The 27610-nt window shown below is 44.7% G+C and overlaps 1 protein-coding gene across 2 annotated transcripts in view; it reads right to left on the minus strand.

Moving 5' to 3' along the window:
- Positions 1-27610, minus strand: part of dnah6 (dynein, axonemal, heavy chain 6) — a 669683-nt gene that overhangs the window by 608516 nt on the left and 33557 nt on the right. For both annotated transcript variants that reach the window (XM_070888374.1, XM_070888373.1), the window contains exons 3-5: positions 27298-27486; positions 25886-26145; positions 20874-21141 (exon numbers count right to left, since the gene is read on the minus strand). In XM_070888374.1, the coding sequence (XP_070744475.1) occupies positions 20874-21141; positions 25886-26145; positions 27298-27486 (717 nt within the window). The remainder of the gene's footprint in view (positions 1-20873; positions 21142-25885; positions 26146-27297; positions 27487-27610) is intronic.

The raw sequence follows: 27610 nt of genomic DNA on the forward strand, positions 1-27610 counted from the left end.
AAGAGATCATAGGGGGGGGGAAAGGGAGATGGGGGGGGGGGAAAGGAGATGGGGGGGGGGAAAGGAGATGGGGGGGGGGAAAGGAGATGGGGGGAAGGGGGGAAAGGAGATGGGGGGGGGGAAAGGAGATGGGGGGGGGGAAAGGAGATGGGGGGGGGGAAAGGAGATGGGGGGGGGGAAAGGAGATGGGGGGGGGAAGGAGATGGGGGGGGGAAGGAGATGGGGGGGGAAGGAGATGGGGGGGGGGGGAAAGGAGATGGGGGGGGAAAGGAGATGGGGGGGGAAGGAGATGGGGGGGGGAAAGGAGGATGGGGGGGGAAAGGAGATGGGGGGGAAAGGAGATGGGGGGGAAAGGAGATGGGGGGGGGAAAGGAGATGGGGGGGAAAGGAGATGGGGGGGAAAGGAGATGGGGGGGAAAGGAGATGGGGGGGGAAAGGAGATGGGGGGGGAAAGAGATGGGGGGGGAAAGGAGATGGGGGGGAAGGAGATGGGGGGGAAAGGAGATGGGGGGGGAAAGGAGATGGGGGGGAAAGGAGATGGGGGGGGAAAGGGATGGGGGGGAAAGGGAGATGGGGGGGGAAAGGAGATGGGGGGGGGAAAGGAGATGGGGGGGGAAAGGAGATGGGGGGGGAAAGGAGATGGGGGGGGGAAAGGAGATGGGGGGGAAAGGAGATGGGGGGGGAAAGGAGATGGGGGGGAAAGGAGATGGGGGGGAAGGAGATGGGGGGAAAGGAGATGGGGGGGAAGGAGATGGGGGGGAAAGGAGATGGGGGGGAAAGGAGATGGGGGGGGAAAGGAGATGGGGGGGAAAGGAGATGGGGGGGAAAGGAGATGGGGGGGGAAAGGAATGGGGGGGGAAGGAGATGGGGGGAAGGAGATGGGGGGAAAAGGAGATGGGGGGGAAAAGGAGATGGGGGGAAAAGGAGATGGGGGGAAAGGAGATGGGGGGAAAAGGAGATGGGGGAAAAGGAGATGGGGGGAAAAGGAGATGGGGGGAAAAGGAGATGGGGGGAAAAGGAGATGGGGGGAAAGGAGATGGGGGGAAAAGGAGATGGGGGGAAAAGGAGATGGGGGGAAAAGGAGATGGGGGGAAAAGGAGATGGGGGGAAAAGGAGATGGGGGGAAAAGGAGATGGGGGGAAAAGGAGATGGGGGGAAAAGGAGATGGGGGGGGAAAGGAGATGGGGGGGGAAAGGAGATGGGGGGGGGAAAGGAGATGGGGGGGGGGAAAGGAGATGGGGGGAAAGGAGATGGGGGGGAAAGGAAATGGGGGGGGAAAGGAAATGGGGGGAGAAAGGAGATGGGGGTGGGAGAAGCCTTATTCACGCAGTGAGGTCATTCGGCCAGGGCTAGGGGCTGCGTGCTTTGGCCCCTCCCACAGTTTTGGGCGCCTGGAGCTACTGAACATGCGCGCCCACTGTAGCGCGCATGTGCAGAGGTCCCGGCACTGTTTTCAGCGCAGGGACCTGGCTCTACCCTCTGCAGCTCCTGCTGCGCTGCGCCGAGCTGCAAACGACCTGCAAGGAGCTGGAGAATCTGGAAGTTTTTTTTAGGCGCACTTTGTGGCGCGGAAAACAGGTGTCCAGGTCTGGACTGGGCCGTTCTAGGCGCGGCTCGAAACTTGGGCCCTATAAAACTGCATTTCCAATTCTCATTAAGTTTTAACCAATTAATGATACATGAAGTGACTACACTTTAAAAGTACTTCATTGGCTGTAGAGCGCTTTGAGATGTCCGGTGGTCGTATAAATCCAAGTCTTTCTTTCTTTCTTTATGTCATTACCAATTGGGAGATAGCATGTGTCCCCCTTCTTAAAGGGGTATAACCAATAAACCTGTAACTTAACAAAATTTAAAGGAAACTTATCAAATTAAATCAAAATTCTGTTTTGGAGGGTGATTAAGAACTCCAAGACCACAACTGCATTTCTGCACTTTCTTGTACAAAGCCATGGACTGCACTCCTCCCAAGTGTCAGCACCCTCATTGGTATTCAACACCGAATATGTTTGTGAGTGCCACACTCTCAGGGGATTCCTGCACTGCCTACCTGTTCCTCCTAATCTATCTGGAGGTCACCCACTTCCTCTCCTCTTGAACTTTCTGTAGCTGCAGTGACCACCTCCTGAATTGTGCTATTCCGTAACTCTCAGCTGCACGTCCCAGCCATCCCTCAAGCTCGGAAACTCTGAGCTCGAGCAGTTGGTGGCACTTCCTCCATATGTGGTTTTCCAGGACGATTAACCCATGCCCATTGATTGCAATGCAGGCAAGCATGCCAACTTTGTGCTGCCTGCTCATCTGAATGATCGGTGTCCAGCCAGCGCTACCCATGCTGCTCATTGGCTGGACGCATCAGTAGGAGGCCAATATCATAAGAGGTTGGCACCACTTAAAGCTAGCCTGCACTCCTTAAAGCTAGCCTCCATCATTTAAAGGGGAGGTGCATTGTGCCTGAAGCAGGTGCTGGGAGTCGTGATTGAAGAGATTCTAACCTGGGAAAGAGTGAGGAATGGCACAACAGGGGTGAGAGTGGGCTCCAAGATTTTCAGACACAGCATTGGAAATCTTAGTGGAGGTGCTGGAAAGGGGGATAAATCCACAGGAGGGGGAGGAGACTCTCCAGACACAGTCAAAAGGCAGTGGCAGCAGATAGCCGTGGAGGCCCAGCGGGAGTTCCTGAGGCGGCGAGAGGCGGCGAGAAGCGGGAGCAGCGTGAGTGAGGCCTATAAAGGCCCAACGGGAGTTCCTGAGGCGGCGGCAGTCAGCGAGAGGCGGGAGCAGCCCTATAAAGGCATGCTTCTGCAGCTGCAGCAGGGTGAGAAGGCAAAAAAGTAGTAGAATGAAATTGAAAGGTGACGTCACAGCCAAGGGGATAAGTGATTGGCTGGTGATTGGTAAGTAGCTTTTCTTTTTCTTTTCTATATCACTAAGTAACATTTAGCATTGTTGTTGCCAAATTAAGTTAATCTAGGGGTTAAGTCATGGCAGGACAGCTCAGACACGCGTTATGCTCCTCCTGTACTATGTGGGAAGTCAGGGACGCTTCCGGTGTCCCTGACGACTACGTGTGCGGGAAGTGTATCCGCCTGCAGATCCGAACCGACTGCATTGCGGCACTGGAGCTGCAGGTGGATTCACTCTGGAGCACCAACGATGCTGAGAATGACGTGAATAGCATGTTTAGCGAGTTGGTCTTACCCCAGGAAAAGAGTACACAGCCAGAAAGGGAATGGGAGACCAACAGGAAGAGCAGTGCAAGGAAGGTAATGCAGGGGTCCCCTGCAAAATAGATGCACCGCTTTGGGTACTGTTGAGGGGGATGACTCATCAGGGGAGAGCAGCAGCAGCCAAGTTCATGGCACTGTGGATGGCTCTGCTGCACAGGAGGGCAGGAAAAGAGTGGGAGAACGATGGTGTGATAGGGGATTCAATTGTAACAGAAATAGATAGACGTTTCTGCGGCCGCAACCGAGACTCCAGGATGGTATGTTGCCTCCCTGGTGCAAGGGTCAAGGATGTCTCGGAGCGGGTGCAGGACATTCTGAAAAGGGAGGGTGAAAGCCAGTTGTCGTGGTACATATAGGTACCGATATAGGTAAAAAACGGGATGAGGTACTACAAGACGAATTTAAGGAGCTAGGAGTTAAATTAAAAAGTAGGACCCCAAAAGTAGTAATCTCAGGATTGCTACCAGTGCCACGTGCTAGTCAGACTAGGAATTGCAGGATAGCCCAGATGAATATGTGGCTTGAGCAGTGGTGCAGAAGGGAGGGATTCAAATTCTTGGGGCATTGGAACCAGTTCTGGGTGAGATGGGACCAGTACAAACCGGACAGTCTGCACCTGGGCAGGACCGGAACCAATGTCCTAGGAGGAGTGTTTGCTAGTGCTGTTTGGGAGGAGTTAAACGAATATGGCAGGGGGATGGGAACCTATGCATTGAAACAGGGGAAAGAAAATGGAGACAGAAGGAAAAGATAGAAAGGAGAATAGTAAAAGTGGAGGGTAGAGAAACCCAAGGCAAAAAACAAAAAGGGCCACTTTACAGCAAAATTCTAAAGGGTCAAAGTGTGTTAAAAAGACATGCCTGAACTGTGCCTCAATGCGAGGAGTATTCGGAATAAGGTGGACGAATTAACTGCGTAGATAGCAGTTAACGGATACGATGTGATTGGCATCACGGAGACATGGCTCCAGGGTGACCAAGGCTGTGAACTCAACATCCAAGGGTATTCAGCATTTAGGAAGGATAGACAGAAAGTAAAAGGAGGCGGGGTGGCATTGCTAGTTAAAGAGGAAATTAATGCAATTGTAAGGAAGGACATTAGCTTGGATGATGTGGAATCGGTATGGGTGGAGCTACGGAATACCAAAGGGCAGAAAACGCTAGTGGGAGTTGTGTACAGGCCACCAAATAGTAGTAGTGAGGTTGGGGACAGCATCAAAGAAGAAATAAGGGATGTGTGCAATAAAGGTACAGTAGTAATCATGGGCGGCTTTAATCTACATATTGATTGGGCTAACCTAACTGGTAGCAATGCGGTGGAGGAGGATTTCCTGGAGTGTATTAGGGATGGTTTTCTTGACCAATATGTCGAGGAACCAACCAGAGAGCTGGCCATCCTAGACTGGGTGATGGGTAATGAGAAGGGACTAATTAGCAATCTTGTTGTGCAAGGCCCCTTGGGGAAGAGTGACCATAATATGGTAGAATTCTTTATTAAGATGGAGAGTGACAAAGTTAATTCAGAAACTAGGGTCATGAACTTAAGGAAAGGTAACTTTGATGGTATGAGGTGCGAATTGGCTAGATTAGACTGGCAAATGATACTTAAAGGGTTGACGGTGGATCGGCAATGGCAAACTTTTAAAGATCATATGGACAAACATCAACAATTGTACATCCCTGTCTGGAGTAAAAATAAAACGAGGAAGGTGGCTCAACCATGGCTAACAAGAGAAATTAAGGATAGTATTAATTCCAAAGAGGAGGCATACAAATTAGCCAGAAAAAGCAGCAAACCGGAGGACTGGGAGAATTTTAGAATTCAGCAGAGGGAGGACAAAGGGTTTAATTAAAAGAGGGGGAAAATAGAGCACGAGAGGAAGCTTGCCGGAAACATAAAAACTGACTGCAAAATGTGAAGAGAAAAAGATTAGTGAAGACAAACGTACGTCCCTTGCAGTCGGATTCGGGCGAATTTATAATGGGCAACAAAGAAATGGCAGACCAACTGAACAAGTACTTTGGTTCCGTCTTCACAAAGGAAGACACATATAACCTTTCGGATGTATTAGGGGACTGAGGGTCTAGTGAGAAGGAGGAACAGAAGAGTATCCTTATAAAGCGGGAAATTGTGTTCGGGAAATTGATGGGATTGAAGGCCGATAAATCCCCAGGGCCTGATAGTCTACATCCCAGAGTACTTAAGGAAGTGGCCCTAGAAATAGTGGATGCATTGGTGATCATTTTCCAACAGTCTATCGACTCTGGATCAGTTCCTATGGACTGGAGGGTTGCTAATGTTACACCACTTTTAAAAAAAGTAGAGAGAGAGAAAATGGGTAATTATAGTTCGGTAAGCCTGACATCAGTAGTGGGGAAAATGTTGGAATCAATCATTAAGGATGAAATAGCAGTGCATTTGGAAAGCAGTGATAGGATTGGTCCAAGTCAGCATGGATTTATGAAAGGGAACTCATGCTCGACAATCTTCTGGAATTTTTTGAGGATGTAACTAGTAGAGTGGACAAGGGAGAACCAGTGGATGTGGTGTATTTGGACTTTCAAAAGGCTTTTGACAAGCTCCCACACAGGAGATTGGTGTGCAAAATCAAAGCACATCGTATTGGGGGTAATGTACTGACATGGATAGAGAACTGGTTGGCAGACAGGAAGCAGAGAGTCGGGATTAACGGGTCCTTTTCAGAATGGCAGGCAGTGACTAGTGGAGTGCCGCAGGGCTCAGCGCTGGGAACCCAGCTCTTTACAATATAGACTAATGATTTCGATGATGGAATTTAGTGTAATATCTCCAAGCTTGCAGATGAAACTAAACTGGGTGGCGGTTTGAGCTGTGAGGAGTATGCTAAGAGGCTGCAGGTTGACTTGGACAGGTTAGGCGAGTGGGCAAATACATGGCAGATGCAGTATAATGTGGATAAATGTGAGGTTATCCACTTTGGGGGTAAAAATACAAAGGCAGAATATTATCTGAATGGCGGCAGATTAGGAAAAGGGGAGGTGCAGCGAGACCTGGGTGTCATCGTTTATCAGTCATTGAAAGTTGGCATGCAGGTACAACAGGCGGTGAAGGCGGCAAATGGTATGTTGGCCTTATTCGCAAGGGGATTTGATTAGAGGAGCAGGGAAGTCTTGCTGCAGTTGTACAGGGCCTTGGTGAGGCCCCACCTGGAATATTGTTTTAGTTTTGGTCTCCTAATCTGAGAAAGGACGTTCTTGCTATTGAGGGAGTGCAGCGAAGGTTCACCAGACTGATTGCAGGGGTGGCTGGACTGACATATGAGGAGAGACTGGATCAACTGGGCCTTTATACATTGGAGTTTAAAAAGGATGAGAGGGATCTCATAGAAACAAATAGATTCTGACGGGACTGGACAGGTTAGATGCGGGAAGAATGTTCCCGATGTCGGGGAAGTCCAGAACCAGGGGACATAATCTTAGGATAAGAGGTAGGCCATTTAGGACTGAAATGAGGAGAAACTTCTTCACTCAGAGTTGTTAACCTGTGGAATTCCCTGCCACAGAGAATTGTTAATGCCAGTTCATTGGATATATTCAAGAGGGAGTTAGATATGGCCCTTACGGCTAAAGGGATCAAGGGATATGGAGAGAAAGCAGGAAAGGGGTACTGAGGGAATGATCAGCCATGATCTTATTGAATGGTGGTTCAGACTCGAAGGACCGAATGGCCTACTCCTGCACCTATTTTCTATGTTTCTATGGGGTCAAGTTTCGGGCCGCGCCTAGAACGGCACAGCCACGACCTGGACGCCCGTTTTTCGCGCCTAAAAGTATGACAGAAAAATACCTCTGAATTCTCCGGCTCCTTACAGGTCCCTGGGAGCTCGGCGCAGCGCGCGCACAGCAGCGGGGGGGCGGAGCCACAGAGTCGCGCCGATTCTGATAGTGAAGGGGGGGGGGGGGGCTAATATAAATGAGGCAACGTCGTGCCGGCAGCCCTGCGCGTGCGCGTTGGAGTGTGCGCAATAGCCCGGAAACATTGGCACTCGGCCATTTTTAAAGGGACTTAAAGAAACTGCTTGCTGGGTCTTCGGCCGCCGTCAGCCACTGTCGCCACCCCTATCCCGTGGCTGAATGGCATCAGTCTCCCTTGCAACGCGAAGGCTGCTTGCTGTGTCTTTGGCCGCCATCAGCCACTGACGCCGCCCCTGTCTTCTACCGCCCCTGTCTTCTACATGGAAGGAAGGCCTGCCTGAAGCACCGCAGCTCGAAGGCTGCTGCTGCTTCGCATAGGTAGGAATATTCAATATTGTGTATTTGCTTTATTTATAATTTTTTTTCAGGATGGCTCTTTATTTGTAGAAGAAAGATTGTTGAATGCTTGTAGAATTTAATTACTTCCCTTCCACCCCCCCACCCACCTCGTTCCCTACGCCTGATTTGTAACCTACACCTGATTTGTAAAGTGTAGGCAAGGTTTTTCTGAGCATACAAAAATCTAGGCTTACTCCATTCTAAGTTAGTTTGGAGTAAGTTTTCACTGCCTAAACTTTCAAAACAGGCGTAAGTGGCCGGACACGCCCCCTTTTGAAAAAAAAATCTGTTCCAAAATGAAAATGTTCTAACTGACTCGAACTGGAGCAAACTAAATGCCGAGAATTGCAATTTCTAACATACTCCATTCTAAACCAGTTGCTCAAAAAAAATAGGAGCAACTCAGGCCGAAACTTGACCCCATTGTTTCAATGTTAAGGCCAGGAGTCAAGCCCCGAGAACCTGGCTGCAGTGGCACGAGAAGTTCAATGACCTCACATGAGTGGTCAAGATCAGTGAATGCATCTTCAAATGCCATATCCTTGCAACTGCTCCAGTAGCCTCAGCCACTGCTAAAATCATCACACCTCCATCACTCACCTGCGAAAAATTTCTATCAATCAGGCCTCATACTTAACATTCATATGCTTCACCTCACTCACACACACTTGGCACAGCTGCAAGCCTCACACCTACATCTCACAGCTTGCACACCACCAGCTGTTCAACCATGATAGCCAAATCACCCAAACATATTGCACAACATTCACTGACACACTTCACTCTCTCTTGCAAGACAAGCTGGTGTACAACCAGAGGCAGTAGGAGCTAACCTGAGGGGGACAGGCATGCCTACAGGAAATTAGGAAAACAAAGAGACAGCATAAAAATATTGGCAAGTAAAATCAAGGAAAACCCAAAGATGTTTTATAAATACATAAAGAGCAAGAGGTTAACTGAAGAAAGAGTCGGGCCCATTAGAGACCAAAAAGGAAGCTTGTGTGTGGAGACGAAAGACATGGGTATGGTTCTTCATGAATACTATGCGTCTGTCTTCACAAAAGAGACTAGGCAGACATTGTAGTCAAGAAGGAGGCGTGTGACATATTAGATTAGATAAACATAGTGAGAGAAAAAATATTATGAGGTTTAGCATCTTTCAAAGTAGATAAATCGGCAGGCTCGGATAAAATGTATTCCAAGCCGTTAAGAGAAGCAATGGAGGAAATAGTGGTGGCTGTGACTATCATTTTTCAATCCTCTCTGGCTACAGGTGTGGTGCCGGAGGACTGCTAACGTACCATTTTTTAAAAAGGAAGAAGGGATAGACCGAGTATTTACAGGCCAGTCAACCTAACCTCGGTGGTGGGCAAATTGTTGGAAAAAATTCTGAGGGACAGGTATTAATTGTAATTTAGAAAGGCACAGATTAATCAAGGACAGTCAGCACGGATTTGTTAAGGGAAGGTTTTGTCTGTCTAACTTGATTCAATTTTTTTGAGGAAACATAGAAACATAGAAAATAGGTGCAGGAGTAGGCCATTCGGCCCTTCGAGCCTGCACCGCCATTCAATGAGTTCATGGCTGAACATGCAACTTCAGTACCCCATTCCTGCTTTCTCACCATACCCCTTGATCCCCCTAGTAGTAAGGACTACATCTAACTCCTTTTTGAATTTATCTAACGAACTGACCTCAACAAATTTCTGTGGTAGAGAATTCCACAGGTTCACCACTCTCTGGGTGAAGAAGTTTCTCCTCATCTCGGTCCTAAATGGCTTACCCCTTATCCTTAGACTGTGACCCCTGGTTCTGGACTTCCCCAACATTGGGAACATTCTTCCTGCATCTAACCTGTCTAAACCCGTCAGAATTTTAAACGTTTCCATGAGATCCTTTCTTATTTTTCTGAACTCCAGTGAATACAAGCCCAGTTGAGGTAACAAGAAGGGTTGATGAGGGCTGTGCGTTTGAGTTAGTGTACATAAATTTTAGCAAGGCATTTGACAAGGTCTCACGTGGCAGACTGGTCAGAAAAGTAAAAGCCCATGGAATCCAAGGGAAAGTGAAAAGTTGGATACAAAATTGCCTCAGTGGCAGGAAGCAATGGGTAATGGTCAATGGGTGTTTTTGTGACTGGAAAGCTGTTTCCAGTGAGGTTCCACAGGGGTCAGTACTTGGTCTTTTGCTTTTTGTAGTATACATAAATGATTTAAACTTCAATGTAGGGGCATTTTTAAGAAGTTTGCAGATGATACAAAAACTGGCTGTGTGGTTGACAGTGAGGAAGAAAGCAGTAGACTTCAGGAAGATATCAATGGACTGGTCAGGTGGACAGAAAAGTAGCAAATGGAATTCAATCAGGAGAAGTGTGAGGTAATGCATTTGGGGAGAGCTAACAAAGCAAGGGAATACACAATAAATGGCAGGATTCTGAGAAGTGTAGAGGAACAGAAGGACCTTAAGAGTGCATGTCCATAGATCCCTGAAGGTAGGACAGGTAAATAAAGATAGTTAAGGCGGCATACGGGATACTTTCCTTTATTAGTTGAGGCATAGAATAAGAGCAAAGAGGTTATGCTTGAACTTTATAAAACACTAGTTAGGCCACAGCTAGAGTACCATGTACAGTTCTGGTCACCACATTATAGGAAAGATGTGATTGCACTAAAGGGGGTACAGAGGAGATTTACGAGGATGTTGCCAGGACGAGTGAATTTTAGCTAAGAGGAAAGATTAGATGGACTGGGGTCGTTTTCTTTACAACAGAGGAGGCTGAGGGAGACTTGATCGAGATGTATAAAATTATGAGGGGCCTAGATAGAATGCAGAGGAAGGACCTATTTCCTCCAGCAGAGGTCAATAACCAGGGGGCAGAGATTTAAAGTAATTGGTAGAAGGATTCGGGGGGTGAAAAGTTTCTTCATCCAGAGGATGGTAGGACATGGAACTCACTGCCTGAAAGGGTGGCAGAGGCAGAAAAGCTGATCATATTTAAATGGATATATACTTGAAGTGCCGTAACCTACAAGGCTACGGACCAAGAGCTGGAAAATGCGATTAGGCTGGATAGCAATTTTTTGGCGTGCACAGACACCATGGGTCGAATGGCTTCCTTCTATTTCTATCTCTGAATCATGTCCTAATGCCCACGGAGAAGGTGCTGGCCATTATTGGGATGGCCGTTGCTGAGGCTGTGGCCAGCGGAAAGGCTGAAACCACTGACAGCATCCTGACACTTGATCCTCCTTCTCACATCCCACTTCTCTCTTATCCCACACTCTCTTCTGATTCACAAGTTGCAGATGGTGTAAGCATGCACCTCTTACTTTCCCACCCGCACTCCCACCTTACTAGAATTGCTGCAACGTCACCCCAGGGGAGTGGCAGTGGCTCTACAAAGCAGAACGTGCTGTCCTCTCTCAGGATGACAGCATTTGTCTTCCCACCACTGCCACTCTGACAGTGCCCTTGCTGTTGCCTGTCAGCCAGCCAGCCCAGACTGCTGCCACCCATGCCGAGATGGTGCACTTTACAGCTGGGCCTTCTAGACCCCGAGCTTCTCGAGGTCATCCTCCAAGGTCATTTGCAGTCACCTTCACTGAAAGTCAGCAGCTTTCGCTGAGCCATGCTGCAGCCACTGGTGTAGCACTGCATAAAAGCTCTAGGACAGGAAATGGCACACGGAAGACAGACATTAAGGGAATGAACATGGGTGATTAGTTGACCTTTGTATGCAAAATTGCATGATTTCACTTACAAATTTGGTTTGGAATGTTTATTTGGTGGCGTCTTTTATTTTTGCATTGTGGCCTGTAATGGTCAGTGACAGAGGGAAGGTAAGGCGTGGGGAATTGGAGTTGTGGTTACTGGTATCGCACTTCGATGAGTTCTTCATGGACAGCCCAGGGTTGCCTAGGATGCCTCCCCTATTCCTCTTTCTCATGCTCCTGCTCTTCAGCCACTCACCGTGTAGCTGGTGGCAAGGGCGGTGCAGTCATTGTGGAGAGGTTGTGCAGCATGCAACAACCACCAGGAATCTTGATACCCACTCTGCCGAGTACTGCAGAGCTTCTCAGAGCAGTCCAGGCAGCAGAATGCCCAAAGTCTGCTCCATCACATTTTGCGTGGCACCATGGCTTTCATGGAATGTGCGCTGCACACACGTGCATAGGTTCTGCACCCAAGTCATCAGCCATGTCATTCAGTAGCCCCCCCTTTGGTTTGCTATTGTGGTTAAAATGCAGCTGGCACAGCGGACTGCCGCAGAATGAAGGGATCATAACTGCTGTCAGAATGCCAGGCATTGACCTGCATGACTCATTGCATTTGGTCACACACCAGCTGAGCGTTGAGTGAATGAAATCCTTTGCGGTTCTGGTATAGGGCAGAGTTGACATGTGGCGCCGGCAAAGCGATGTGTATGCAGTCCATGGGCAAGCCTGAAAACCTAGCAAAGCTATGTGCTCACTCTGTCTGCTTCTCTCTGGTAAGGGAGAATGAAATGTATTTAGCTCTCTTTGAATAGAGAGCATTAATGACTCCTTACGCAGCATTGAACTACAAAATGCGAGATGTTGCTAATATCTCCAACACCAGTTAGGAAGGAGTCAGGCGCATAAAATTTCATCGCCACAGTCACCTTTACAGTCATGTGACCCATGCCCTGCTCTGTGGTTGCAGTTGTGGCTGCAGCACGTGCCATATTGCAGTGAAGACTTACTGAAGCGCAGATGTCTCACACATTGTTCCTTGCTGAGGTCCAGGCAGGAGAATTGCTCCTTGAACACCCCAGGCAGAATTGGCCTCCTACTGAGAGAGTTCTTCTTCCCCCTCCTCTTCCCTCTTCAAGAAGGTTCTTCTGCTCTACATGGTCTCTATTCCTTCTCCAAGTCGTGCTGTATTCCAAGGGGAATGCCTACGACTGCACCAATTTCTGAGAGCAACTGGTTTGTGCAGAAGCCTTGAAGTCGCAAATAGGCACATGGGAATATGATGTTGTGGCAATGATGGAGACCTGGCTCAAAAAAGGGCAGGATTGGGATTTAAATATTCTTCGATAGATGGTCAGGAAAGATAGGGAAGAAAGAAAGGAGGAAGGGTGGTAGAATTGGTTAAGGAGAATATTGCAGTGCTGGAGAGAGAGGATGTCCTGGAGGGGTGAAGGACAGAATCTATTAAGTTAGAGTTAAGAAACATTAGGAGGTGCCACTGCACTACTAGGTGTATTCTATAGGCCACCAACTAGTGAGAAAGATATAGAGGAGTAAATTTGCAGGGAAATTACAGAGGTGCAAGAACTATGGAGTTGTGATAATGGGGGACTACAATTATCCCAATATAGACTGGGATAGTACTAGTGTAAAGGGAAGAGAGGGGGAAGAATTTCTGAAGTGTGTTCAGGGGACCTTTCTTGATCAGTACGTTTCCCACCGAATGAGGAAGGAGGCATTGCTGGATCTGGTTCTGGGGAATGAGGTGGGTCAAATGGAGCAAGTGTCAGAAGGGGAACATTTCAGGAACAGTGGTCATAGTATCATTAGGTTGAAATTAGCTATGGAAAAGGAACAATCTAAAGTAAAAATACTAAATTGGAGGAAGGCAAAATTCAGTAGTTTGAGATCGGACCTGGCCCAGGTAAATTGGAATTAAAGATTGGTAGCAAAACTGGCTGCCTTTCAAGAGAAGATGGTTCAGGTATAGTCGAGGCACATTCCCACAAGGAGGAAAGATAGGACAACTAAAGAGTTAGTGAGTAAGATGAAGCAGAAAAAGAGCACATATGACAGATGTCAGGTTGAGAATACAATATCGAAAGTTCAGAGGGGAAGTGAAAAAGAAAATAAGAGGGGCAAAGAGAGTATGAGACTAGATTGGCAGCTAACATAAAAGGGAATTCAAAAGTCTTCTATAGGCATATAAATAGTAAACGGGTAGTCAAGAGGAGGGGTGAGGCCGATTAGGGACCAAAAAGGAGATCTACGCATGGAGGTAGTGGGCATGGTTGAGGGACTACGAGTACTTTCCATCTGTCTTCACCAAGGAAGAAGATTCTGCCGAAGTCATAGTGAAAGAGGAGGTAGTGGAGATACTGGATGGAATAAAAATTGATAAAGGGGAGATACCAGAAAGGCAGTCGGTACTTAAAAAGTTGATAAGTCACCTGGACAAGATGGGAAACAGCCTAGGATGTTTAGGGAGGTTAATGAGGAAACCACTGAGGTACTGGCCATAATCTTCCAATCTTCCTTAGATATGGCGCTGGTGCCAGATGACTAGAGAATTGCAAATGTTATGCCCTTGCTCAAAATAGGGTGCAAGGATAAACCCAGCAACTACAGGCCAGTCAGCTTAACCTCGGTAGTAGGGAAGCTTTTAGAAACGAACGTCAGGGACAAAATTGTCACTTGGAGAAGTGTGGATTAATTCAGCCAAGCCTGCACAGATTTGTTAAAGGCAAATCATGTTTAACTAACTTGATTGAGTTTTTTGATGAAATAACAGAGAGGGTTAATGTGGGCAATGCAGTTGACGTGGTGTAAATGGACTTCCAAAAGGCGTTTGATAAAGTGCCACATAATAGACTTGCCAGCAAAGTTGAAACCCATGGAATAAAAGGGATAGTGGCAGCACGGATAAAAAATTGGCTGAGTGATAAGAAACAGAGAGTAGTGGTGAACAGTTGTTTTTCAAACTGGACGAAGATACACAGTGGTGTTCCCCAAGGGTCGGTACGAGGACCACTGCTTTTCTTGATACATATTAATGACTTGGATTTGGGTGTACAGGACACAATTTCAAAATCTGCAGATGACACAAAACTTTGAAGTATCTTCAACAGTGAGCAGGATAGTGATAGACTTCAAGAGGACAGAAACAGGCTGGTGGATTGGGCGGACATGTGGCAGATGAAATTTAATGCAGAAAACTGCAAAGTGATACATCGTGGTAGGAAGAACAAGGAGAGGCAATATAAACTAAAGGGTACAATTCTAAAGGGGATACATGAACAGAGGGACCTGGGGGTATATGTGCACAAATCATTGAAGGTGGCAGAACAGGTTGAGAAAGGGGTTAAAAAAGCATACAGGATCCTGAGCTTCATAAAGAAAGGTATAAAGTACAAAAACAAGGAAGTTATGATGAACCTTTATAAAACATTGGTTCGGCCTCAACTGGAGTAGTGTGTCCAATTCTGGGCACAACATTTCAGGAAGGATGTGAAGGCCTTAGAGAGGGTGCAGAAAAGATTTACGGGAATGATTCCAAGGATGAGGGACTTCAGTTACATGGATAGACTAGAGAAGCTAGGGTTGTTCTCCTTAGAGCAGGGAAGGTTGAGAAGATATCTAGACAGAGTAGATAGAGAGAAACAGTTTCCATTGGCTGAAAGGTCGAGAACCAGAGAACACAGATTTAAGGTGATTGGCAAAAGAACCAAAGGTGGCATAAGAAAATACTTTTTCATGCAGCTAATGGTGATGATCTGAATGCACTGCCTGAAAGGGTGGAGGTGGCAGACTCAATTGTAGCTTTCAAAAGGGAATAAGTACCTGTTGGAAAGAATTTTCCAGGGCCATGGGAAATGGGACTAGCTGAAGTGCTCTTGCAGAGAGCCGGTACAGGCTCAACATGCTGCAACCATTCTGTGATTCCATGATAAGTCGGAAAAAAGTCCTTCAGCACCTGCCACACCACTTCCTGTAGACTTTTGCAACTTGAACAAACTTATAAAAAGTACAATTCTACAAGTTTTTGGTACAAACAGTGAGAAGACATCAACCAGCAATTAACCTGCAAGCAGTTGATGATCCCATTAAATAGGGCTGGTGGGGGTTCCTTCCTGCTGCTGAATGCATGTTCAGCTGTGTGCATTTAAGAGACATGCAGGTCATGATCTATCTGCTCTGCATATTTCCAGCGGACATTCACTGCACACACGCCAATGCTTGCACCAATTATAGCATCCGGCACGTTTTATCCCACGAGTGTACGCACATGCCGTGGAGTCCTTTTGGCGCTCCAAGGGCACCCATAGCGCCCAAAAGACAGGCACTAACGAGCCCAAATTCTCGCTGCCCAACTCGAACCATTAAAAATAAATCACTAACCACTACTAAAAACACTAATCAATAATTCAAATACTTACACTAACTTAACACAAACCAATAAACTAAATAGTTATCTGTAACATATCCCCACCACTCCTCCTTATATTGTACCATCACTTATTGATTTTTCTGTTTGTTTTAGACAAGGTTCTCACCTCTTATATGCTCTCACTGCTTTATTATGGTGGAAGCGCCTGGGATTTTGGCTGATGGGCATGATTGCAAGGAGAACTAGTCTGCAGGACAGCTCTCCCAGCTTTAGCACCAGTTCCCAGATGTTAGTGAGGAGGACTTTGCAGGGTCAACGGGACTGTGCCTTCGTTGAGTCTTAATTCGATGCCAAAGCCACAGCTGTTTGGTCCAATTGTTCTATTTTATTCTTATTATCTTTTGTTACCTCCAGACTTGACTATTCTAGCACCTCTCATGTTCTACTCTCGGCAAACTTGAGGTCATCCAAAACTCTGCCACCCGTGTCCTAACTCACACCAAGTCCCTTTCACCCATCACCCATGTTACATTGGCTCCTGGTTAAGCAACGCCCCGATTTTAAAATTCTCATCCTCGTTTACAAATCACTCAATGGTCTCGCCCCTCCCTATGTCTGTAACTTTCTCCAGCCCAAAACCCTCAGAGATATCTGCGCTCCTCTAATTCTGGCTTCGAGTATCCCCAATTTCAATCGCTCTACCATTGATGGCCATGCCGACAGTTGCCTCGACCCTAAGCTCTAGAATTCCCTCCCGAATCCGATCCATGTCTCTGTCTCTCTTTCCTCCTTTAAAACGCTCCTTAAAACGTACCTCTTTGACCAAGCTTTTGTTCATCTGTACTAATATCTCCTTATGTAGCTCAGTGTTAAAATTTATTTTACAACCCTCCTGTGAAACACCTTGGGATGTTTTACTATGTTAAAGGCGCTATATAAATACAAGTTGATGTTTTTGTAGCAGTTTGATACAGATGGGTGCTTTCTAGACTATTTAAGAGGGCAGTTACGATTCAACCACGTTGGTGTGAGAATGAAATTGCATGTCGGCCAGATCAGGTAAGGACAGTACGGATATTATGATACCCATTGGGTTAATAAGACAATGTTATAGCTTCATTTTCACATTTATTGATAACAGCTTTTTATTTTAAGGTTATTAATAATGAATTCAAAGTTTCAAATTGCCATAGTGAATGCACTGCCTGAAAGGGTGGTGGTGATGGCAAACTCAATTGTGGCTTTCAAAAGGGAATTGGATAAGTACCTGAAGGAAACAAAATGCAGGGCTACGAGGAAAGGGCGGGGGAGTGAAACTAGCTGAAATGCTCTTGGAGAGCCGCCCAGGCTCGACGGGCCGAATGGCCGCCTTCCATGCTATAACCATTCTAGGATTCAATAGCCAGAATTTAACAGAGTCAGGAAGAAGGGATTGTAGGTAACTATGTCATTGTGACAAAGGCAAACTATCCCTCTTCGTCCTTTTTGACTTGTCTGCAGCCTTTGTCATGGTTGATCACTCCATTCTTCTCCAAAGCCTCTACATCGTCATCCAGCTGGGAGGGACTGCACTCGCCTGGTTCCATTCTTAACTATCTAATCATAGCCAGAGAATCACCTGCAACGGCTTCTCTTCCCGTTCCCGCAACGTTACCTCTGGTGTTCCCCTAACGATCTATCCTTGGCCCCCTCCTATTTCTCATCTACATGTTACCCCTTGGCGACATCATCCGAAAATAGTGCGAGTTTCCACATGTAATCTGATGACACCCAGCTCTACCTCACTGCCATTTCTCTCGGCCTTCTATGGTCTCTAAATTGTAAGGCTGCTCGTCAGACTGGATGAGCAGAAATATTCTCCAATGAAATATTGGGAAGATCAAAGCGATTGTTTTCAGTCCCCGCAACAAACTTCACCCCTAGCCACTAACTCCATCCCTCTCCCCAACCTCTGTCTGAGGCTGAACCACACTATTCGCAACCTTGGTGTCATATTTGACCCGGAAACGAGTTTCCGACCACATATCCGCAGCATAACTAAGACCGCCTATTTCCACCTCCGTAACATCGCCCTCCTCCGCCCTTGCCTCAGCTCATCCGTTGCTGAAACCCTTATCCATATCCTTTAGACTTGACTATTCCAACACACTCCTGGATGGCCTCCTACATTCTACCCTATGTAAACTTGAGGTGATCCAAAACTCGGCTGGCCGTGCCCTAAAAACCTACCTCTTTGACCAAGCTTTTGGTCACCTGCCCCAATTTCTCCTTATGAGGCTCAGTGTCAAATCTCTGGTATTATAATACTTCTGTGAACACCTTGAAACATTTTATTACATTAAAGGTGCTTTAAATATACACAAGTTTTTGTTGTAACATATTTTGAATGTGGAAGAAATAAGAATGGAAAATTCAGAATAGCAATGACCACAGTAGTGTAGTGTGTGAAAAATATATAGAAATACAAGAAAGGTTACAAGACAGAGGAACAAGTGTGAGGATAACCCCAAACTATAAACATTACCTGCGACTAATCGTAAACAGTGATTTTGTCGCCTCTTCCTTACCTATGCAACCCCTACCCTCTTCAAATTCAATACCTTTGTTAAATTTGTCCAATAATTGTGTGCAGAGTTATAGGAGCAAAGCCTATTATCAAATGCGTCACCAGATCCCCTGGAATGTCATTAATTATTTATATTGTAAGGAAGACAAGAGATAACTATATTAAACCAAGATTTCCAAAACATTCCAGTAAATATTTAAGCTCCAAATATTGGATTATTACTGTTTTCTGGAAAGCAAATCAAGCAGTGCTGGAAACTTTTCTGAATCGTGCAATAGTGCATTGTCTTGAAAAGGTTTTTTTTCTTCAAATGGTATTTGCTAAGGGTCACTTGGGTTCTCAAGTACATCCTCAAGATATGACTAAAACTGTGCTATAAATCCTTCAACAGCTTACTCAGATGATCCATTGAGTTTCGGAATCATACAGATCAGGAGCTTCCCATGTTCTATGCTGAGTAAGCTGCTTTCAGCCAGGACAGATGTAGGGGTGCTACAACGACCCACAACTTTTCTGTATTACTTTCTCCTTCCCGCGCCTTGTCCACTTTTTTCCTCTGCCCTGTAAAGAATTTCGACACGCGTGTCATAGAAATGTATATTTTTGATAGGTCGGGAGGGAAAATTTGACTAGGGTATCTGATTCCCGATCACTATGCAGCGTTTGGATGAGAATTGAAGACAAGATCAGGCTAGTCTGCTGATACTCACTGTCTAGATTTACACATGAATAATGGCCACTTGGGCAAGGTAGACCCGCCCTCCAATATGGCTGAGAGACGTGGACGATATACACTCGACACCTCAAAGCACTGGAGAAGTACCACCAGCACTGCCTTTGCAAGATTCTGCAAATCCACTGGGAGGATAGACGCACCAACGTCAGTGTTCTTGATCAGGCCAACATCCCCAGCATTGAAGCACTGACCATACTCGACCAGCTCCATTGGGCAGGCCACATCGTCCGCCTGCCCAACACAAGACTCCCAAAGCAAGCGCTCTACTCAGAACTCCTATACGGCAAGCGAGCCCCAGGTGGGCAGAGGAAACATTTCAAGGACACCCTCAAAGCCTCCTTGATAAAGTGCAACATCCCCACCGGCACCTGGGAATCCCTGGCCGAAGACCGCCCTAAGTGTAGGAAGAGCATCGGGGAGGGCGCTGAGCACCTAGAGTCTCATCGCCGAGAGCATGCAGAAACCAAACGCAGACAGTAGAAGGAGTGTGCGGAAAACCAGACTACCCACCCACCCTTTCCTTCAACCACTGTCTGTCCCACCTGTGACAGAGACTGTAATTTCCGTATTGTACAGGGACCTGAGAACTCACTTTTAGAGTGGAAGCAAGTCTTCCTCAATTTCGAGGGACTGCCTCTGATGATGATGACGACAACAAGACTATTGCTGTGGAATCTTATCCAGCAAGTTGTCAACGCATTCAGGAGGGGATGCAATGGGAGAAAAGTTGTGAGGAAAAAGACAGAAAATAGCAAAATAAATAACATTTGGAATAGGTGGTGAAAAATGCACCTCACATGTGGAGCCAGGGGACAAGTATCAGAATGAATAGGAAACTTGCTACAACAGAAAACAAAGAGGAGGGGTTGAAGGTAGTTACGCAGACTGGTGGAAGGCAAGAAGTAGATCGATGTTGGGACCACTTTTATTCACCATTAACATAAATGATTTAGATTCGGGAATCGAAGTACAAGGTCAAAATTTGCAGATGATGCCAAATTGGGGAATGTAGTTATTACTGAGCAAAACTGCAACAAAATACAAGATGTTAACAAACTTGCAGAATCAGCATGTAAATGGACAAACTAATTTCAATATAGATAAGTGTGAGGTGATGCATTTTGATAGGAGGAATAAGAAGGCTACCCACTCCTTGGATACCAAGAATCTAAATGGGGTAGTGCTGCAAAGCGATCTTGGGATGCAGATTCACAAATCATTAAAGGTAGCATCTTAGGTTAACAAAGCCATAAAAAGTGCACACAAAGCAGTGGAGTTCATTTCTAGAGGAATAGAATTCAAAAGCAGAGGTTATGTTAAACTTATAGAGTACCTGAGTTAGACCACACAGAGTACTGTACACAGTTCTGTTCTCCATATTACAAAAAGGATATAGAAGCACTGGAGAAAGTGAAAATTTTTTTTACAAAGATGGTAGCAGAACTGAGAGAGTATAACCATCAGGAAAGACTGAACAGGCTGGACTCTTTTCTCTTTAAAAAAAAACTAAGGGCCACAAATATAAGATAGTCACTGATAAATCCAATAAGCAATTCAGGAGAAACTTCTTCACCCAGAGTGGTGAGAATGTGGAACTTACTACTACATGGAGTGGTTGAGGCAAACAATATCGATGCATTTAAGGGGAAACTACACAAGTACCTGAGGGAGAAAGGATTAAAAGGATTTGTAGGGCGAGATGAAGTTAGGTAGGAGGAACATTAACACCAGCATAGATCGGCTGCTGGACCAAATGACCCATTGTGTTGTAAAATTCTATGTAATTCAATGTAATTCATTCCAACTGGCCAGCTTTAATATAAACAACTTAATACTTCACATTAATGTGAAATAAAATGCAATTCAACATACCCTGAGCATATCTGGATTACAAATGCTTAGAGAAGCAAATGATTGGGTAATTATAAAAAGTTTGATTTGATACTCACTGGGTTGACTATGAACAGGTTGTCCTGCAATGCTCTGCGGCAGCTGTTGATTTTCTTGGAACGTACGTTCTTTCGCCAGACCATAAAGGCCTTCCATTTGCGAAAGAGTGAAAATACTGGAATCTGAATAAGTTTCTTATGATACAAATATTCTTGTTCCCAGCGGTCCAGTTCTATAAAATCAATATCTTCATTATTCATGTGGAGAACTCCATTCTGGCTGATTGTATAATAGTCATTTTCATTGATATCCTCGTAGGCAACAACACTAAAAAATATACATTAGGTTCAGCATTATGATATTAGCAATTGATTCTTTGGTTGGCATTTCAGATCTCCCCAATTATTATTATTTGCATTGATCAGGTTAAAAAGAAAAATCACAAACGTTAGAGGCCTTAAATAAAAATCTGCAAGTGCACAGCGGTTCCATCAGCATTGAACAAGGATGGGTTAAATTTTCAAAAAGAACCCTTCACCAGAACACCAAAATATTAATTTATACTTTATTTTCAGATGCTAGTCAATCTGATGTGCACCTACAGCATTTATAGTTTTAATATCACTTTTTACATTCCTTTCAGAACTATTCTTTTTTTTTTTACATATTTATTTATATTTTCTGTTCTTTAGGTGTCATTCTGATTGAACCATCTCTACGGCCTCTGACAATACTGCTGTATAGATCTCAGAAAATATATGAAAAAGTTCATGAGATTTTCCCTGTTTCCCATAGAAAGCACTTCACCTAACTTTCCTGACAGGATAGTGGTGCGACGAGTATTAGTTCCCCTTTCTTCAAGCTCTTTTCACCATTCAACAGTACCGAGATTCAAATTGAATAAGTAAAAATATTGATTTACTAAAAAGGTTTTCTTTCACATACAGACCATGTTGCAAAACCTAGGCATAGTAATTCAACTTACAGCCACCTGTTTTGTCCCTGTAAAATAGATGTTAGGCTTCCAAATTCGTGATCTGTCACACAGATCTGGACGAAAAGTGCACTGAAGACATATTGGTTCGGCTCCTTAAATACATAACTCAGGATCCTACACCAGTTGCAAAGTCACAAATACAAAATTCTGATACAAATGGGCTTGCAGATAAAAATGCTCCACCTATTTGTATCAGGTCTTGAGTGGCCGAACCAACAGTATTTAAGGGGACCATAGGAGGCTGCTCAAAAAGAGGCCAAGAACTTTTCAGTTTTTATTTTTGTGGGTTGAGGAGAAGCTAGAGTGCTCCTCCTGGACACACAAAAACCTCCAGTCTGCTGCCCCGGAACCACTCTGCCACTGCTAGACTCACCCTGCAAGCTGTCTCTATGCGATAGCTGGCCAATTTCCCGCCCTCCCCGACCAGCAAACTGCAGTGGGTCACCCATTTGGCACCTGCAACTCGCCAGTTGCATTTCATTAAGGCCTGTAGTTAAATTTGGATTGAGCCTCAGAGCGGCGTGGTGAGGATTTGCTCGGCCGACTTTGCTCCTGTTTTAGGCACAAGTTGAGTTTCTGCCCTTACAGTTGGGCAGTAGCCTTAAATTAAAGATTCAAGAAAGGAGCACCTGACGGCAATATTGAACGGGAAAAAAAAGGCATGAATCATGTCAAACTGTCACAGCAATAATAAAACCCATGAAATTATCACCAAGTCAAAGAATTAGAGTTAATAGTGGAGACGAAAAGCTGAAGCAAAAATGGTCTTGAAGGAACAAAGAGGGTCTTTAAGGAGGGTTAAAGAAAGAGAGGGAGGTAGAGGAGCTATGGTTTTAGGGAGGAAATTCCAGAAGTGGTGAATTGTGGGCTAAATACATGACTGCCAATGGTGGGGTGAAGAGAGGGAGAATGCACAAGAGGCCAGATTCAGAGGAATGGAGACGTTGCAGGGGGCTATGGAGATATTAAAGAGTGACAGTGTCATGAAGGGAATTTAAATCTGAATCATTAGGGGACTGTGAGATACTGTAAGTGAGCAAGGATGGGGGTGTTGCGTAAGCAAGACTTGCTGCAGGATAGCACACGAACAGAAGATTTTGGACCAGCTAGAGTTTTACTGGGGTGGAGGATGGGAGACTGGAATGGAAAGCATTGGAATGATCAAGTCTCACTCAACAAAGGCGGTTGATGTGGTGCAGATGGACTTCCAAAAGGCGCTTGATAAAGTGCCACATAATAGGTTTACTATAAAAAGTTGGAGCCCATGGAATAAAAGGGACAGTGGCAGCATGGATACGAAATTGGCCAGAGTGTAGTGGTTAACGGTTGTTTATCAGACTGGCGGAAGGTACACAGTGTTGTTCCCCAGGGGTCGTTACGATGACCACTGATTTTGATATATATTAATGAATCATAGAATCAGAGAGATTTACAACACGGAAGGAGGCCATTTCGGCCCATCGTGTCCACACTGGCCGACAAAGAGCTATCCAGCCTAATCACACTTTCCAGCTCTTGGTCTGTAGCCCTACAGGTTACGGCACTTCAAGTGCACATCCAAGTACTTTTTAAATGTGGTGAGGGTTTCTGCCTCTACCACCCTTACAGGCAGTGAGTTCCAGACCCCCACCACTCTCTGGGTGAAGAAATTTCCCCTCAAATCCCCTCTAAACCTCTACCAATTACTTTAAATATATACCTCCTGGTTGTCTGCTAAGGGAAACAGGTCCTTCCTATCCACTCTATCTGGGGCCCCTCAGAATCTCCTCTCAGCCTCCTCTGTTCCAAAGAAACCAAGCCCAGCCTATCCAATCTTTCCTCATAGCTAAAATTCTCCAGTCCAGGCAACATCCTCGTAAATCTCCTCTGTACCCTGTCTAGTGCAATCATATCTTTCCTGTAACGTGGTGACCAGAAATGCACACAGTACTCCAGCTGTGACCTAACTAGTGTTTTACACAGTTCAAAGCATAACCTCCCTGCTCTTGTATTTTATGCCTCGGCTAATAAAGGCAAGTATTCCGTATGCCTTCTTAACCACATAATCTACCTGGCCTGCTACCTTCACTTCTTAGTGTCCTACCATTTAATGTGTATTCGCTTGCCTTGTTAGCCCTCCCCAAAGCATTACCACATACTTCTCCGGATTGAATTCTATTTGCCACTGATCTGCCCACCTGACCAGTTCATTGATATGTTCCTGCAGTCTACAGCTTTCTTCTCCATTATCAACCACACAGCCAATTTTAGTATCATCTGCAAACTTCTTAATCATACCCCCTACATTCAAGTCTAAATCATTGATATTGACTTAGACTTGGGTGTACAGGGCACAATTTCAGATTTTGCAGACGACACAAAACTTTGAAGTATCATGAACAGTGAGCAGGATAGTGATAGACTTCAAGAGGACATAGACAGACTGGTGGAGTCGGTGGACATATGCCAGATGAAATTTAATGCAGAAAACTGCGAAGTGATAAATCTTGGTCGGAAGAATGAGGAGAGGCAATATAAACTAAAGGGTACAATTCTAAAGGGGGTGCATGAACAGAGAGATCTGAGGGTATATGTGCACAAATCATTGAAGGTGTTAGGGCAGGTTGAGAAAGTGGTTAAAAAAGCATACATAATCCTGGGCTTCATAAAAAGAGGCATAGAGTACAAAAGCAAGGAAGTTATGATAAACCTTTACAGAACACTGGTTCGGCCTCAACTGGAATAGTGTTCCCAATTCTAGGCACCTCACTTTAGGAAGGATGTGAAAGCCTTACAGAGGGTGCAGAAATGATTTACAAGAATAGTTCCAGGGATGAGGGACTTCAGTTACGTGGATAGACTGGAGAAGCTGGGTTGCTCTCCATAGAGCAGAGAAGGTTGAGAGGAGATTTCATACCAGTGTTCATAATCATGAGGAGTCTCGATAGAGTAGATAGAGAGAAACTGTTCCTATTGCTGGATGGGTCGAGAACCAGAGAACACATATTAAAGGTGATTGGGAGAAGAACCAAAGGCGACATGGGGAAAATCTTTTTTATGTAGTGAGTGGTTATGATCTGGAATGAACTTCCTGAAAGGGTGGTGGAAGCAGATTCAATCGTGGCTTTCAAAAGGGAATTGGATAAGTACCAGAAGGAAAACAATATGCAGGGCTACAGGGAAAGTGCAGGGGAGTAGGACTAGCTGAAGTGCTCTTGCAGAGAGTCAGCATGGGCTTGATGGGCCAAATGGCCTCCTTCAGAGCTGTAACCATTCTATAATTTATAATTCTATGATATGAATCCTGCCCTAACCTGAACTACTTTTATTTATTTCCATGCCGTGCCCGGTCTCCCTCACACAAAATTAGATTGGTCATGAAATTAACTGCTAGATTGTGATACAAATTGAATTTTCATGGGGTTACTATGGAAAGAAAGAAAAGACATACATTTCCTTATTAAGCCTCTTAGAAATATATCATGGCACTTTAAACATTGCATGTTCAAGCCCCACTCCAGGATTTGAGCACATAATCTAGGCTGACACTTGAGTGCAACACAGAAGGAGTGCTGGATTGTCACAAGTCCCATTTTTCAGATGAGAAGGTTAAATTGAGACCTGGTTGGCTGTATCCCATGCCACTACTTGAAGCACAGAAGGCAATTCACCCAATGCCCTGGTCAATATTCCGTCCACCAACCAACAGCACCAAAAACAGATTAACTGGTCATTCATCGTATTACTCTTTATGGGACCGTAAGTGCATAAAATAGTTGCCTCCGGCCTGATGTCGTATCCAAAGAACTGAACCTCAATAATACATTACTCATGTAGTTTTGCACTAAAGTATCAGCATAGATTATGTGCTCACGTTTTGATCTGGGGTCTTTAACTCACAACCTGCTAACTCAAGAGACAAGACTGCAACCAAGTGTAGATATTGGGCAATTGGAATGTTAAAATGTATCACTCAATGGGAAAGATCAAGTGAACAATATTCACCATTTTTTAAATATAGTTATATGAATATATAGATATAGTTACTGTAAATACAAATACAAAATCATCAATATTAAAAATTAAAGACTGTACCTCAAATTATAAAAATCATATTTAATTGAATATTTGGGAGCACTATAGTTCATGTATAAAAATCCCAGGTGTTTATTCTTCCGAATTATTGAAATAATTTTTAAAGGATCTTGTACGTTTTCCTGGATGACATCTTCTGCTGAACTATATGCCAGTGCTGGAGGTAAAATCATTCTCATGCATGAACTTGTCCTACACAGAGCAATACTGGGTTGTTTCACTGGTGGTGGAGACATCATTATACATGTGTCCAGGTCAATCTGTGTAATATGAATAATGTGTTTAAAATTAAAATAGTTCCATTCAATAGCAAACTGAATACAAAGACATCTCATGTTGTCCATCTTTAGGTCATCCTCTAAAAGGTAGCGTTTTGACAAAGGAGCAAATTGCTCCTAACTTAGAAATTCTAATCAAGATTTTCACTGCAATCAATAAAGCAAATCAAATTCAGAGGATAATGTGGATATATCTCCAAAACATACATTCACAATAGTGAATTATATGACTATATTATTTTAACAGAACGGTAGCATAGTGGCAATGTTACAGGACGAGTAATCCAGAGGCCTTGATTAATGATCCAGAGACATGAATTCATATCCCACCATGGCAGCAGGGCAAGTTAAATTCAGTTAATTAAATAAATCTGGAATTTAAAAAAAAAAGCTAGCATCAGTAATGTAAAAATCCATCTGGTTCACTAACATCCTTTAGGGTAGGAAATCCGCTGTCTTTTCCCGGTCTGACCTATATGTGAATCCAGAAGAGTGGTTGATTTTTAACTAGCCTCTGAAATGGTGGCTCATCACAACCTTCTCAAGGGCAATTAGGGATGGGCAATAAATGCTGGCTTTACCAGCTATGCCCACATCCCACGAACGAATACATTTTTAAAAATATCCCAATGTATATCAATTCTCTTGTCTTCATCATCCAGGGATTTGTTTTTCCACATATCCAGAAGAAAATAGATAATTGAAAAAGTATGAAATAAGAAAGTTCAACAATTTGCTTTTGAAGGCCCAATCACTTAGATATTGAAAAACAATTATTTTTCTTTAGTCAACTATAAGCTACTAGTAGATCAGGTCAAATTATATATTTTTACAGAGCAGTGCAATGGCACTGAACCACGAAATGAGGTCAAATGTAGTTTAAATTCCTATTCTGTCAAGCTGAGCTATGCAGAGTGGGGAAGTGCTAAATGGAGGCTTCAGTGTTTTCTTACAAGAGCAAATAATTGGAGGGGAGTGTATGGTCCTTAGCATTGATTGGCAAATCATGCAGGTGCATTTCAACAATACAAGAGCAGAATGACTGCTCTCCTGACAGCAGAGATGTTGAAGCTAGGTACATCAAGAAAAAAAAATAGAATTAAAAACGACATATTTTTACAACTTTGTTCAAACCTGTTTCTTTTGAGAGGCAATTGAGAGTTCTGGCAGCCGTTGGAAAGTAGCCATTGAATCTAAAGTAGCAACTCGTGAACGCTTCTTTGGTACACTGGGTGGACGCCATCCTGCAGCTATCAATTGCTCTCTATTCTTTTCGTAGATGTATTCTGGCTGTTTGCGATCTTGGTACTTTTTCAGTATAGGCTGCAGTTACACAACAGTGCCATTTAGGGAATTTTCTCGAATATGATAAGAAATGCACTAATGCAGAATTAGTATCAAAGCAGCCAAGTAGATTGCACGAAATCTCATTGATGTTTAGCCCACA

This window comes from Pristiophorus japonicus, chromosome 1 (genome assembly GCF_044704955.1).
Source record: "Pristiophorus japonicus isolate sPriJap1 chromosome 1, sPriJap1.hap1, whole genome shotgun sequence".
Taxonomy (NCBI): domain Eukaryota; kingdom Metazoa; phylum Chordata; class Chondrichthyes; family Pristiophoridae; genus Pristiophorus; species Pristiophorus japonicus.